General features: G+C 36.8%; 1 protein-coding gene across 1 annotated transcript in view; it reads left to right on the forward strand.

The window, feature by feature from the left end:
• The window catches only part of LOC149211554 (uncharacterized), a 350,089-nt gene extending 334,156 nt beyond the window's left edge, over positions 1 to 15,933 (forward strand). Inside the window, exon 26 of the mRNA XM_089388429.1 lies at positions 15,473 to 15,933. Coding sequence (XP_089244555.1) covers positions 15,473 to 15,588 — 116 coding nt within the window. The 3' untranslated portion in view covers positions 15,589 to 15,933. The remainder of the gene's footprint in view (positions 1 to 15,472) is intronic.
• Positions 15,934 to 16,704: the final 771 nt, after the last annotated feature.

Here is a 16,704-nt window from a genome sequence, read left to right on the forward strand (position 1 = left end):
TTAGCTTAAATTATTCCCAAATCACTTTTACATAAGGCTCAACTAATATACTAGAACTTACCTAAGACTTTAATGAAAAATTCCACCCTAGCTTTGGGGTGAGGTTGGAGGGAAAAACTTTGCCAACCATCTGTGTTTAGAAACACAAATGAGTCAGTGAGGCGAAAATGTCTTAAAATGAAATTTTCACCAAACTAATAGGCTTATCTAGGTTGTTACATACACACACGGTTTTATTGGCATCATTTATATTATAAATTTGTAGAATGGGTTTACAATGACTCCATAAAAAGAATGGTTGATGATCCAATCCTTCAAAAAAAAAATGGTATGTTTGCTTCCTTGGAACTTTGACAAAAAGTGTGCAACATTTGGCTCCATATGGGGACACATTGCTTCCATGAAGTAACGTGAGAATCTCGAAATCCCTGCATCCAAGAAAACAGAAGTCCATTAAAAAGATATCCATTCAAAATTGAAATCATCGTGCATGTATAGCAAATCTTGCTGGAATAGAAAAAAGTAACGTGAGAATCTCGAAATCCCTGCATCCAAGAAAACAGAAGTCCATCAAAAAGATATCCATTCAAAATTGAAATCATCGTGCATGTATAGTAAATCTTGTTGGAATAGAAAAAAAGTACTCTAACAAACTAAAAAATGAAATATAAATACATAAAATAAAACTAGCTAATGAGATGAGAAATAAAAAGGAGTAGGGCTAGAGATACTATACAAATGATGTCTTATGGCATCAAATGTAATTGATGTGGCACAATCTCGGATATCTGCTTGCTAACTGGTAGATCAATTGGTTGCTTATCAGATGTCCCTTACCGAAACGTTACCCTCTTTGGTTGATGAATTTCCTGACCACTGTGTTGCATATCTCTATCAAACTGAAACCTACTTCTTTTTCTCCTCGGAGGAGGGGATGGGCAATGGAACAAAGGAAAGTGATAAACTAACTCGACAAACTCTAATTCAAAATGCGGTGGATGACCCTGTGGCACAACTTCTTCACCATTTTCCAGCCTCTTTGGAACTTCCACATGGTACCTTCTTTCCCCTTCTCTATATAATCTAACCATGCCACCTGTTGTTGTTGGAATAGTGACGTAAGATAAGTCCATCTGAATAGACCCACCTAAATCTGCGGCAAACTTACTGGAAAGGAGCATTCCCCATACATTTCGTGCATCAATAACTACTATGTCCAAGGTGATGATCCTGTACAGGTAATCAACCAAGGAGACCCGTAGATATTTAACCATACCAAAGACTTCAACCTTCAAATGTTATGATAAGGTCTAGAAACTATTAAGTTTAATTGTTCCATAACTTTTTTAGCCATAACATTTGTAGATGCACCGAAATCAAGCATGCAATTGTGGAGAAAACAGTGATTTATGTCCAAATTCATGAAGAAAGGTTGATGGTCTTCATTTGTCATGTAGCAGTTTAGATCGTTTAATTTAATTTCTTTGTCCTTACGATTGTTATCAATATTATCCTGTTGAACCATACCTAAAGCTTTGAAGAAAGATGCCCTCTGAGATGGAATTTTTAATAGTTCAAGTATCGGGATAAACATCTTAATACTATTAATCCATGTAGCCCAATCCACCTTTAATCTTGATTTGTACCTTTTAGAAGCAATTTGTTTACTCTAATTTTGATCCTTACTTTTCCTTTAATAGGTGTATCCCTTACTTTTAGCAATTTCTAAAATTAGCTCTTGACGTGGTTTTTTATTGTATGCTTGAGTGATGGGGTCATTTTCTTCAATGAAATTGTTTATCGCAAATGATGAAGAAATCATATCAGCCCACTAACTTTCCTTAGGAACTTCACCCGGTAGAATTTCGGCTGATCCAGCACAAGACTGGCTAACCCCAGCTATTTCTGCATTGGCCCTGGGTTGGCCATGCATCACCTTCTTTGCCCTCTGCATCAGCTCTCCCGACAGTTCCTAGCAGTGTCAGTTGTTCCGGTAGTTTTGGATTCTGTGTGACAAGTAGCTTTTCTACATCAGCTCTCCCGGCTACTGCATTGCCTCTGCGTCAGCTCTCCCGATTGTTTTGACACTTCCCGATAGTTCTGATTGTTCCAGCCGTTCTGGATTCTGCGTGACACGCAGCTTTTCTGCATCGACTCTCCCGGCTACTACGTTGCCTCTCTACAAGCTCTCTCCGCCTCTTTGTTCTGTATTTTCCAAAAAGCCCTTCTCCCACTTCTCCCAGATTCTCTCTACCCCTTAGCTGCAAGATCCCCCTAATCGATTTTCCTCGTAAGAACTTTTCACCTCATAAAATCGATTTCCTCAATCTCCTTGTGTGTTTTCAAATGAACCCCAAGCCTCCATTTTATACTTTTCCTATTGAGTCTTCAACAGTCGAGATAAAGTCTCTAATCAACAGTTAAGATTAAAACATGACTTGATCCGCCTTCTAGATCATTCTCACCCATATTTTGATTAATACTCATTAATATTTTAATTTCCCTAAGTTTAGACTTAGGAACTCCATTAAAATATTAATTATTTTAATAAAATACAATCCAAGTGGAATTTCACCAAACGGTTTCTGAGTTCTTTAGAACTCATGTGCCTTATGTTGAAATTTCTATGTCTATCTGTTAGAAATTTAATCTGTATTCTTCTGGTTTATTTCTTCTACTTGTTAATTACGAACAAGTTATTTAAAACATATAAATAACGAAATACACAGAATACAGCCTTAAAAATCTACAAATCAACAACTGAAAGAAAGCAAACAGACAAGTGACACTGTTACTTTTGGACAACTCGTCCCCGTAAAAACCCAATGCAAGAAATCAATGCAGCAATTTTGAGGGTTTATTATTATGTAGTATATCCTTTAGTACAACTGCGTGCCAAACTGACTCACCCAACAAAGAAAAATAATTGGCAGTAATACCTCTATTCAGAAGCAGGTATTCAAAAAACTTGCCTCACGAAACCCTCTCCAGCAACATTAAAGCATTGTGTCAGCCATCCTAGCCTCTGTATCAGCCTCAGAACTCTTTGTGTCAGCCCTCTGAGGCACTATGCATCCTGTGGGACCCTCTACGTCACTCCTGTTGCCTTCTGTGTGGATGACGCGGGCCCTCTGGCCTCTATGTTGTCTCTGTTGGGCTCTGTGTGGCCTACTCTGGCTTCTGCATCTGCGTATTTGCCTCTGCACTAGTCTCTTGGCACTATCTCTACCTCTTTGTCCAGTACTCACTACCCCTCATTGCTGATCACTAATTCGACTTTACTTAGCAAACCCCGCTCTAGTAAATCGAATGACGGTACTACCCCTCGCTGCTAATCACTGATTCGACTTTACTTAGCAAACCCCGCTCTAGTAAATCGAATGACTGATCACTCTGGTGTATCTTCCAACTAACCCTTAGGCCTCCTCTTATACTTTTCCTATTATCCTTCAACGGCCGAGATTACATCTCTAATCAATAGCTAAGATTAGATTTGGCTTGATCCATGACTTTTGGAACCTTCTGACCTAGTTTTATATTAATACCCATTAATATTTTATTTTTCCTAAGTTTATATTAATACTCATTAATATTTTATTTTTCCTAAGTTTAGACTTAGGAACTCCATTAAAAGTATTAATTATTTTAATATCTCCCAAACCGATTAGAATCTACCCAAACAATTTCTAGGTCTTGGAGATCTCATGTGCTTTAGCCTCTCCACCAATTTTCATAGCTAGCGCACATCCGATGCTACCCCAAATCAACACTTTAGCCTCTCCACCAATTTTCAAGGCTAGAGCACTTTTGATGCTCTACCAAAAACTAACAATTCTAACTTTGCAAAAGGGTGTGTGGCCAATATTCTAACCTTTCGAAAAATACATTTATCCATTGCCATTATTCAGAATTCATTTCTCAAAAAAAAAAAATTACAAACATTATATATTTGTAAATATTTTGTAAGTAATTTTTTGTAAAATAATTTTGTAAATTATCCAATATTCTAACCTTTCGAAAAATACATTTATGCATTGCCATTATTCAGAATTTATTTCTCAAAAAAATTAATTTACAAACATTGTATATTTGTAAATATTTTGTAAGTAATTTTTTGTAAAATTATTTTGTAAATTATTTCTAGTCCTTGTTAGGAGCAATTGGATTTTTGGGGTTTTTCCAATTTTTGTATATATTTGGGATTTTGGGAAATTTTTAATTTACAAACATTATATATTTGTAAATATTTTGTAAGTAATTTTTTGTAAAATAATTTTGTAAATTATTTCTAACCTTTGTTTGCAACAATTGGAGTTTTGGGATTTTTCCAATTTTTGTATATATTTGGGTTTTTGGAAATTTTTCTTTCATTTGTGCAGGTAAATTCTCAAGCCATCAATGATGATTCAAATTTTGTGGAAGAGCCTAGCCCTAAAGCTAGGGTTTGAAGGGTTTCTCTCACCCAAGTGAGATGTCTAGCCTTCTTGAAGGAAATCGTTGGGTTTTTGAGGCAGATCTAGGCCTAGGAAGGCAAGATCTAGCTTATAGCTTCCATCCAAGATCAACGCACAAGCAAGGCAAGCCACTAGCCCTCAAAGACTATTTTGTGGCGATTTTTGAATATCTAGGTTAAACTTGAGATTTTGCAAGGGATCCGAAATTTTTTTAAGCCTTGTAACCCTCTCATACCACTATCGCAACTTCTTTAGCCTTCCTTGGTGAGTCGTTGGCCTAATTCTACCTTGAAGCCCTTGTTGTGACCCCATATTCCCTTGTTGTTAGCCCTTAACGGCTGATAGCCCTAGTCGCAGGCCTTTCTAGGCCTCTAACCCTTCCTTTGTGGCCTAATCTCCCCTTCGTTGACCTTCTCCCTTCCTCTCTGAGCCCTTCTCCTCCTCTGCCGCCTCTCGGCGGCCCTATCTCCCTCCATCACAGGCCTTAAGGCCTCATTTCCCATAGCGGCAGCCTCATCTAGCCTTGTGGCATCCCCTTGGAGGCGTGCCCTAAGTGCCGCAGGCTCTTCTAACCCTTAAAGGCAGGCCTATTGGCCTCTTTCCTAGCTATGGCAGGAATATTAGGCCTTGAAACCCAAGCCTTCCTCTAGGCCTAGTGTTGGCCTCTAGCTGTCATCTTTGTGTTCTTCCATCCCTCATTGCCTTGTTTCAATCATCATTTGGATTATCATTGAGTTTTTTATCACTAATACTTTGTGGTTGCAGAGATATTCAAGAGAATTTTGAGGTAACAATTGTGGTTGCAGGAGGCCAATTCATTGGAAGAGTTTTGGGCAAGCTAGTCATTTAAAAGCTTATTGGTTTTCCTCCTCAACCCCTCATTTTTAACTCTATTTTACTAGCAGCCTTCGATCAGTGCTTACAATGGTATAAAACTCATCTAAGTGGCATAAATCTAACTAATAAGTCACCTAAATACATTAACAAGTCATTGCATCAATTGGGTAATCATTGTTTAGCATATTTCATAATTTTTTTATGATTGTCACACTGTTTGGAAAGCATCATAAAGTCTGATCATACATAACAGTGACATTGGAAAAGGATCCTAAACTCAAGTAAGCATTTATCTCTTGGTTTCCCTTGCATCACTATTTACAATCTTGTGTTGGCAAAGTAGCTTGATTCGGCTACCTTCTAGTCTTTCCTTGGCTGCCACATTTGCATTTTGCGTACATTTTTCTCTTGCACTCATATGCATTTCTCATTGATTGCATTTTAATGTGCTCTCATCAAGTCATCTTCAAGTATTTGGATTAATTTGGAAAGTTTGAGCATAAGTTACATGAAGGTTCCTAACATTGGTTAATGCTCCATTAATAAGCATAACATATTGTGGAAAGAATTGTTAATATTGATAACATTGAATTTTTGAAGTCATTTGACAATTGATTAAGTTGTTGAATAATAACACATTGTTGTCCTTGTGAGTTTCATAATCTAAGAGATTATAATTTTTCACTAAATAACTCACTCATAAAAGCACTTGCCAAATTAATCTCAAGATCTAATATCTTCTTGAATGGTTAATATTGTTTGAATTAGTCATTGGACTTGGGGCATATCCGCATTTCTTGTTCTTTCACATTAGCATTGGAGATCTTTGCACTAAATAACTCACTCATAAAAGCGCCAAATTAATCTCAAGATCTAATATCTTCTTGAATGGTTAATATTGTTTGAATTAGTCATTGGACTGGGCATATTCGTATTTCTTGTTCTTTCACATTAACATTGGAGATCTAATTGTTCTACATGAAATTGGCAGTGTGATAATTTGTTCTCATAAATTCGAGAGTTGCTAATTGTGTTTAAAGAACATAAATCATCTTATCATAAATTCGAGAGTTGCTAATTTTGTTTAAGGAACATAAATCATCTAATTTGTTCTCATAAATTCGAGAGTTGCTAATTGTGTTTAAAGAACATAAATCATCTTATCATAAATTCGAGAGTTGCTTATTTTGTTTAAAGAACATAAATCATCTAAATGGTCAGTATTTCTTGTTCTTTCACATTAACATTGGAGATCTAATTGTTCTACATGAAATTGGCAGTGTGATAATTTGTTCTCATAAATTCGAGAGTTGCTAATTGTGTTTAAAGAACATAAATCATCTTATCATAAATTTGAGAGTTGCTAATTTTGTTTAAAGAACATAAATCATCTAAATTGTCAATCACTTGAGCAATTGTTTATTGGTGCCCTTTTCATTCTTGCATTGTCTCAAATAATGTTCTTCTAGTAATATCGTGGATAAGTGCTCTAATTTTTCTTATTCATCATTATTGTTATTGAATTTATTGTTCATGGTTGATCTATTGTGATAATCTAATTCTATCTTTGACATATTGGTGAATTGTTATAAAGAGAATTAATCTTGTCTTTTATTTAGTGCTTGAGAAATTATCTCTTGGTTACATTGAATATATCTTTTGGGCACTGTTGAATTTGAGCACCCTATCTTGTCGTTGAGATTATCCTTCATTCGTCATTTAAGTACTCTTTTGTCATATCTAAAGAGCATTTCTGATTAAGTACTTGAAGAACATTAAATAATCTCACCCTAAGAAGCACTTAATCATCTTGCATTTGCATTTTAGGCATAATCTTGCATTAATTAATTAAACTCCAAGCATAAGTTTGGTTGATAGAAAAGTAGGGCCACCCTTGTTCTTGTAGCTTGTGAAGGATAGACCCTCTCTAGTGGTTAACAAAGTGACCTTGCAGTGATCAGAGCCACAGTCTCTGCAGCGTCGGGGGCATCGAGTAGTTAGATTTCAAGGGGAAGTATCGTTAACCAAGTCATTGCTTGCTTCGACTTGACTTCTCTCTTTACCTTAGAGACTAGCCTCAAAACAGCTAAAGACTAAGGGATTCACCTGGTTAGGTATTTAACTAAAATAAACCAAAATCTTTGCACCTCACCTAGGTTGGAGGATTTGCATAGCATATAGGATAGCAGAGCATCTCCAAGCAACCACTGCTCACCCGTTCATTTGGTATTTAATTGATACAAAACGAGTATTTGACTCCATAAGGCACTAGTCTCACACAATAATCTAATCTAATCTTTAAAACTTGCTAACTCCACCAAGTGGCTAGGCCATTCAGTTGTGTCTTTAAAACTTGGTAAATCCACCAAGTGGCTAGGCCATTCAGTTGTGTCTCCCAGATTTGTTGGTTGCCAACAAATATCACATTCTCACATTCCATAGGGACTACACCCCATAGCCAGTTGTTAAGAGACAGCTAGAATGAAGAGGGCGGAGATCGGAGTGACAACCCCTGCCATGATCATTGTCGCACCGTGCCTACACAATTTGAGCAACAACGGGGCCCTAAGAACCAGGGTGATGACCATAATGAAGGGTTAGAGCTCATGTTTGGCTTTTTCCCACGCGGTAATATAATGTGTTGACCATCCTTTGCATTTTATAATATTCTTTTCTTTTGTTTCTTTCAATAGCAGGGTATCTCCAAGCAACAATTGTTCGTTCATTTGGTATTTAATTGATACAAAACGAGTATTTGACTCCATACGGCTCTAGTCTCACACAACAATCTAATCTAATCTTTAAAACTTGTTAAATCCGCCAAGTGGCTAGGCCATTCAGTTGTGTCTCCCAGATTTGTTGGTTGCCAACAAATCTCACATTCTCACATTCCATAGGGACTACCCCCCATAGCCAGTTGTTGAGAGACAACTAGAACGAAAAGGGCGGGGATTAGACTGACAACCCCTGCCATGATCATTGTCGCATCATGCGTGCACAATTTGAGCGACAACAGGGCCCTAGGAACCAGGGTGATGGGTAGAGCTCATATTTGGCTTTTGCCCACGCGCTAATATAATGTATTTACCATCTATTGCATTTTATAATATTCTTTTATTTTGTTTCTTTCTTGTGGCCATGTTATGCTTTTTACTTTTTTTAGTTGCATCAACCTCTGAGGCAACATTTCCAGGCCCAACCCAAACATGTCGACATGGGAGGGGGCTTGTACCAAAGCCTTGTGGACCCAACAATCATGTTGACCCAGAGAGAGAAGATGATGAAATAGGGCTTGTAATGTGCAGAGGGGAGTGAAAAATGAGAAATGGTAAAATGGGACCGCAGTACCAAAATTGGGGTTTCCCAAGTAGTGTCCTTTCTGAAGCTATATGTCAATAGGGGAGATCCCACAGGGCTAGGATTGAGGATTAACCCCCCATTTAAGGTGAGGGAACCAAACTACAGTCAAAACATGTCCTCCTTCCAAGTCACCAAATAATCCACGCCTAAGGAAAAAAAGGCATAAGCAATCGATTGCATAATGAAAAACAAAACATACCTTTAGGATTGGATGGCCAACCTTCAAACATACGCTCTTAACAGATGGACAAGGGGACATATGATTGGCTCAAGGAGGGGAGATCAAACAACACAATATATCGGCTACACTAGGGGTTGTCAAGGGTTGTTGGTTTTTGGTTGAAGACAAATGTAGGAGAAAATTCTCCTATGGGGTCACACACTTTTGGTGGGTAACATGGCCCATTGTCACCATAACCAAAACCCACTACACTTTACAGATTTCCACCGATGGGAGGAGTCTCGGTACACGAGAAGGTCATCTAATAGATATTCTAGGGTTCAGTTACAAGGTGACTTATGGAGGCCCTATCCAAGAAAGACACAATTTAGGCTCAAGGCTCTAATAGGAGGCCATTCACTTTCTTGATATAGGCCTATTTGGGATGCACAAGACTTAGGGTTTTTTATTGATCAATTGAGAGTTGGGAAGGTCCAAGGTCAAGATGTTAAGAAAGTGTTTCCAAAAATGATTTTAACAAAACAAAGGCACATGAAACCCTCAAGAATCCCCCAAGTTGAAGCTAAATCCAAACTAGGGTTAACTTGGGGCTAGAAACTAGGGCAAAGGAATGTATGGATGAAATTGAAGCGAATGCCTACCAAAATAAGGGATTTTGTGTCAACCATTATCCGCTTGGCATTTATACTCTCCAACTCCAAAAATTTCTCTTCCGTACAAATTCTTGATCTTAAAAGGGCCGAATTAGGTAAGAAAGGAAGAAGGGCAAAATTTATGGATCAAAGTTAAAGCGATCACCAACAAAGGAGGGCCAGTGCCTTATCCTTGAGTGGATGGAGTCTATGAGTTGATTAAAAGAGCGACAGGTTGCTAAGGAAGAAGGATATTTGAATGCCCTAGCAACAAAAATCCAAACAATTACCTATGCAATGGATCAAGGAGTTTAATGGGAGAGCTAGTTAAAGTTCACCATTAGGATATTCATTCACATGTTATTCGTGAGTAATGCATGGAATAAGGACATCTAAATACCATTCAATATATATTCAATAAATTAGGGCAAGATAACAAGACTAATGCATGGAATAAGGACATCTAAATAGCATTCAATATATATTCAACAAATTAGGGCAAGATAACAAGACTAATGCATGGAATAAGGACATCTAAATACCATTCAATATATATTCAACAAATTAGGGCAAGATAACAAGACTAATGCATGGAATAAGGACATCTAAATAACATTCAATATATATTCAACAAATTAGGGCAAAATAGCAAATCAGTGGATTCAATATATTCCATACCACTAGACATAAGGAAAATAGATATTCAACAATAAGCTTACTTACAAAGATAACGTGCAAGATAATCCATCCATTGGTCCAAGACAACAACTCCAAAGATAAACAATTTTCTCCAAATATCAAAGTGCATTCATAAGTCATGTCTCTACCAAAAGAAAAGAGGGTAGAAATTCTCTAAAAAGAGGCTAAAATCTCTAAGTTGCGATGATGATTAATTACAATGAATTTGACTTGTTATTTTAGCCTAATGCCCCTCGAAACAATAAAATAATGCTACAATCACAAGCTAGGTCACAAACCAACCTAGTAGCCAAGACAAAATATGAAAGATTGCCCACTCGTGTGAGTTGTAGTGTTGTTTCTAATGATGTCATCCATGTGTAGGTTCTAAAGCATGTGCTTAGGTCTCTTGGTGCCAAGATGGATGTAGAGGCCTCCAAAAATTGTCTCCAAGAGTTGGCTTCTAATTTTCTACCAATCTCTCTTTGTGGACCCCCAAATTGCATCTTGGGGTCAAAATGTGGTCTAATGGGTCTCTTGGTGGTCAAAGTGCCTATCTCTTCTCCAATGTTTAGGGCTTTCATTGTGGTGTTAACCCTCCCATGTCTCAACATGTAAGACCATACTCCTTTGGGCCCTAGATCAATTGTCATCCCTCTAGTATTGTTAAGTCGACTAGGAGCATGTTTGGTCCAAGTGCATGTTGTAGGTGCCCATGGGTATGTATGATGCTTTGCTACTGTTGGGAGTCCCATGGCTATCAACACCTCACCTATGGGTGTCAATATGCTCCCTCGAAAGACTTGTGCCCCAATTAAGTTGCCCAAACCATGGTTGTGGGACCACCTAACAATTACACACAATATCCAGTGCTCGCAACTACATCATTAGGTACATTTAATCAGTTTTACATCTAAGTGGACCAAGCTTGAAAGTAATGGGAAATTCAACACTTCAGGTTTCCTTTCCAAAATCAAGGCTTTGAACTCGCAATGGTGTTACCTCTCTAGGTAGGATTGGTTAATAGAACCACCATATTAGGTCTTTCCATCCCCCAAGAGGAAGTGACATGTCCTTGGTCCACCTTGCAATTGATAGGTGTCATGTGAATAATGATGGAACGGAGGGGAAAAGACTCCACAATCAAGTGCCATGGTCAAAGAGACCAACAATGATGGGCTCCTTATCCTGAGTGTATAGATATGGGGAGAGAGCAATCATGGATGCACGAGTTTCCAACTTGGCCTTTGTTTTTCCAACCCTCTTGTGCGTTTTTTACTTTTTCTTGATTTTTCTTTGTATTATTGCTTGTACCTCAACAGGTTAGAGCTTGCTTGGTATGATATATAACAGTTATTACCCCCTTAATGATGAGGCATCTCATTGTCCATCAAGGCTTGGGAGATGCAAGGGTTCCTTTTCATAATATGCAGAGCAACATGTGCTCAAGAACTGGGTGATGACCATAATGAGTGAGGTAGAGCTCATGTTATACTTTTGCCCACATGTTAATGTATATGTCCCAATGATCTTTTGCATTTCGATCTACATTTGTTTTTGTTGGTGGTCATCATATATGTTTGTTCTTATTCTTTTAGTGACCATAATGAGTGAGGTAGAGCTCATGTTATACTTTTGCCCACATGTTAATGTATATGTCCCAATGATCTTTTGCATTTCGATCTACATTTGTTTTTGTTGGTGGTCATCATATATGTTTGTTCTCATTCTTTTAGTTGCATCAGCGTCCCAGAGCCAAGTCCCAGAGCCAAGTTTCAAGTCGTGCCCAAGTATGAAGATGTATGGTGTTAACTGCCAAAAAACCAATGGTTTGTAATGTAAGATGGAAAGTGGTATGGAATGGGAAGAGCACCAAGCTCGAACTCCTCTATCATGACCCTACTAAAAATGTACCCATCACTCAAACAAAATTTTGACTTGACATGCTACAGTTTTTTCTATCTTATGTTAACAATAAAGATCCCAAGATAGGAAATGATTTTGATGATATGTAGCTGTTTGTTATAGCATAATTTTTTTGGATGTTAGAGGCCATCTAGAGCCTTTTTGTTGATGTATTTTCAATTCAGAGATGGATTGCACTTAGTGTTATTTTGGTTATGTGCACCTTTACAGCGTATCTAAATGAGAACTTGTAACTTGTGGACATGGTTATGAAGATTATAAGTTCTAAATGATTGATGTTATAATGTTTAATCCATGATTTTATGCTTTTTATTACATGTTATATAAATGAGAACTTGTAACTTGTGGACGTGGTTGATGAAGATTATAAGTTCTAGATGATTGATGTTATATGGTTTAATCCATGTTTCTATGTTTTTTATATCTAATTTATCATTCTACATGCTTTTGTTGACATATATATGCATCAAAATATATTAAAAAATATGTGTTATATAAAAAATCGCTTCCTACTTTTGAAAATGTCGCTCCCCACTCCTCCCAAGTAACCTTGGTCCCTTCCTACTCAAGGGTTTTTGAAAATGTCGCTCCCCACTCCTCCCAAGTAACCTTGGTCGCTCCCTACTCAAGGGCTTTTGAAAATGTCGTGCCCCACTCCTCCTCCCAAGTAACCTTGGTAGGAGGAGTTGAGATCACATGCATTTCTTCACATTTAGGAAATATTTGTGTCCTTAACATTAACCAACTAGTGATATCATTTTTAAGATCTGCAAAGATCATCTTGGATATGGACGAATTTGGTGCTCCACATATAACAGCAGCTCATTCAAAACTACCTAATACAGACACCAAAATTCTAAATTTCCATAGGACATCATTAAAATCACCAATGCATTTCACAAAACTTCCTGAAATAAAAGATTGGAACATGCTCACGTTCACATGCAAAACTGTTCACAAAACTTCCTGAAATAAAAGATTGGAACATGCTCACGTTCACATGCAAAACTGTAAGATGTAGGAAGATAAAAGCCAAGGTAAGGACGTGGGTTTCTTGATGTGAACTGACAAACATGCATTAAAATTTTGACACAAAAAAGGTAGAGATTCTAGAAGTGCTCCCCGACGCAAATAAGATGCTTTGGCAAATATTAGCCAAAGGCACGCCATGGATTTTCTTGATGTGAACAAATAAAAACAAATTAACATTGACCTGCGAAAACTCCAGACTCTGGAGCTATTAGTACTAGTGCAGTAGACCCCTAATAGAAACAGTACAGTTCTGTGGATATGCACAAGCACTCTTTTTACGTCAGGGTCATTCAGCCCATATCTTAGTGATTAAAAGTTAACAACGCATGACCAATTATGTAAAAATCCATAAGATTTTCCAATATTTTAGGACTTAAATGGTGCCCTAGCCGTATGGTTGTACATATGGCAAATAAATATCGAGAAATCTAAAAAGCATATGATGTTGGCATCTCTACAAACATTAAAATTTAAAATTACATATGCCAGAGAGATAATATAATGTCCCCATTTTTATTTTTCTTCATAGTACAGCCAGGGTGGATTTCCAAGGCAAGGGATGGCCAGGTAATGGAGCAGGTTTATGTCATTAGGGGTTTCGAGGAGTTTTCATGGGGTCCGATGGCATTCGCTTGGCATATTCATCATTATGAGTAGTTCCGCACATACTATTTTTGGTTCCATGACTTTCTAATAATTCCCGTAAAACGGAGTTATTATCGGCATAACTTAATTAATTATGCTCGAGGTGGCATTCTGGGAAGATTAATTGATAGAACACCTCAGCGTAATAGCTCGTTGGAACCGGAACGAGAAATCTACAGGATGGGATGCAGGACCTCAGCGTAATAGCTTGTTGGAACCAGAACGAGAAATCTACAAAATGGGATGCAGCACCTCAACGTAATAGCTCGTTGGAACCGGAACGAGAAATCTACAGGATGGGATGCAGCGGAAGAAAGTATGGTGAGCGATTTACCATTCTCCTTAGTTAAAAATGACTTTAATTAGTCATTTAATTAAAGAAAATTAATTAAGTAGAGGAAATGGGTCAAAAATGACTTTAAGTAAAATAGAATAAAATAAAAAGGGATTACTTAAGATAAAGTCAAAGGAGGATCTTCTAGAATAATAATAAAATAATAAAATAAGATGTTTCTAGAGGAGATCTATCCATCAGATCTATATAAAAAGTAAAAAGAGGAGAAGATCGGATCTTCTAGAATAATAATAAAATAAGATGTTTCTAGAGGAGATCTATCCATCAGATCTATATAAAAAGTAAAAAGAGAAGAAGATCATTTGGGATATCTTGGATTTGGGTATTGTTTTTGAGGAGAGGTTTGAGAACGTTGTTCTCTACTTCAGCAATAGTGCCAGCACTGAAACCCTCGGGTGATTCAGTGAGAGTGGGCAAGCACCCATCTCTTTCCTTGGTGGATCCATTGAAGGTTCACACGTTGCAAAATATTGATTGGTCAGTTTAGTTTTGGAGGCCGAGTGCAGTATTGGAGCAGATTTCTTTACTGGCCATACTCTGGGGGATTTCTAGCTTTCTATGTATTCTTTATTTTTAATAAAATAAAAATAAGGCTGAGGATTCTGCATATATTTCTTGTCCATTTTAAGTTGCAGTTTATGTTTCGTCGTTGGTTGTTAATTTCATAGTTTATGTTTGGTGGTTTGTTGTTAATTTCATGGTTAAAATTGTGCAATTTGTTTATGGTATTTACGGTTACGAAGTATTTCTGAAGTGATTGTTCCAAATATTTGGGACATTACAGATAATTTATGACAACAAATATAAAAGCAAATGATGTTGGCATCTAAATACATCAAAATTCACTGGCAAACGCTTTTGACGAAGCAGCATGAAAAATATTACAAATTAGAAAATAATCCAGTGTACATTTTACTAAGGAAATCCAGTTTTGTATCGGTTAAATAGGTCAAGAAAACCTTCCACGCGAACTTGGCGTGAAAATATTATTTAAATTGGGCATTTATAAAATAAACTAGTAGAATGGAAATTATCCTATAAATTCTAACCTAGATGCAATTCATATCTAAATACAGATGCGTGGATGTATATACTTCCATAAATTCTTTGCAGACCAAGAAGCATGAAAAAAATACAAATTAGAAAATAAAACATGGCGTACATATTTGCATATTTGGAAGTCCGGTTTTGCAGCACTGAAATAGGTTAACAAAACCTTCCCCGACATCTTAATCTGTAAAACCATTTTTTAATTGTGCACTTAGAAAATAATCTGATAGGATGGAAATTATACTATCAGTTCATATCCAGATGCGGATGCATTGATACCATATTTCCTTTGATACATATACTCACCATATTTCCTTTGCAGGATATGTCTGCGTAAGAGGCTTTGAGCGTAAGGTGCGAGCTCCACGACCACTGGCAGCAAGGCTACACTTTCCTGCAAGCAAGAGAGAGAAATCTCAAAAAAAGACAGCAGCATAAAGAGGCAAAAAAAAGTAAGGCTTGAATATGTAACTGTAAAGTTACAAATGCCAAACAAGTGAAGTATCTCAATGATATTTAATAGCAACATTGTTATAATTCACTTGATTTAAAATTGGAAAACAAAATCAAAAATAGAATCTTCATCTGCCAGATGAAGCAAATGAGTAAAAGCACAATTATTCTTTTACCCACAAATAAAAGTGGATGATTTGACTTATGTGACTGTAAAAATGAATGTTTTTTCTCTAACGCCCGTAACAAAGCATTCTTTGAAATCAAAAGCAAATGAGTAAAAGCACAATTGTTCTTTTACCCACTAATAAAAGTGGATGATTTGACTTATGTGACTGTAAAAATGAATGTTTTTCTCTAATGCCAGTAACAAAGCATTCTTTGAAATCAAAATTATTGTAGACAGATCTTAAGAACTGCCCATGTCGAAATAGGCTCTAATTTCAGAGTTCAAAAAACACGTTCCTCGAAAACAAATTTAAGCATTCTTTAAAATCAAAAGCAAATGAGTAAAAGCACAATTATTCTTTTACCCATTAATAAAAGTGGATGATTTGACTTATGTGATTGTAAAAATTAATGTTTTTCTCTAATGCCAGTAACAAAGCATTCTTTGAAATCAAAATTCTTGTAGACAGATCTTAAGAACTGCCTATGTCGAAATAGGCTCCAATTTCAGAGTTCAAAAAACACGTTCCTCGAAAACAAATTTAACAGATAACTTGCATTCATATCTCAAGATAAGTGGAAGCATTTAAACAAGTCCATATATCAAGACTGTCGAAGTTCCGATAATAGTTTGCAATAGGTTCAATCTATTGATCATCCACAATACTAATTTGTTGGTTGATGCTAACCTAACGTCCATGATATCGATTAGAGATAACCAAGTTATTTAAAGAATCTTCTCTATTAAAAGTAGAGAGCAGGATGTACTAAGAACCTTTCCCTAAATAACAGTCTTAATTACCGAATATTAGCCATGCTTGAAATTAATTACCGAATATCAGTCATGCTTGAAATGCTGATGCTAAGAACTTTCATTTTTGATTGAAAGAAAAGGTCGCAGCGAAGATGAAAAACGAGAAAGGTTACAGGAGA

Source organism: Pinus tabuliformis, chromosome 1_1 (assembly GCF_031772625.1).
Source record: "Pinus tabuliformis cultivar Carrire ecotype Pingquan chromosome 1_1, CPIR1, whole genome shotgun sequence".
In the NCBI taxonomy this organism is placed as follows: domain Eukaryota; kingdom Viridiplantae; phylum Streptophyta; class Pinopsida; order Pinales; family Pinaceae; genus Pinus; species Pinus tabuliformis.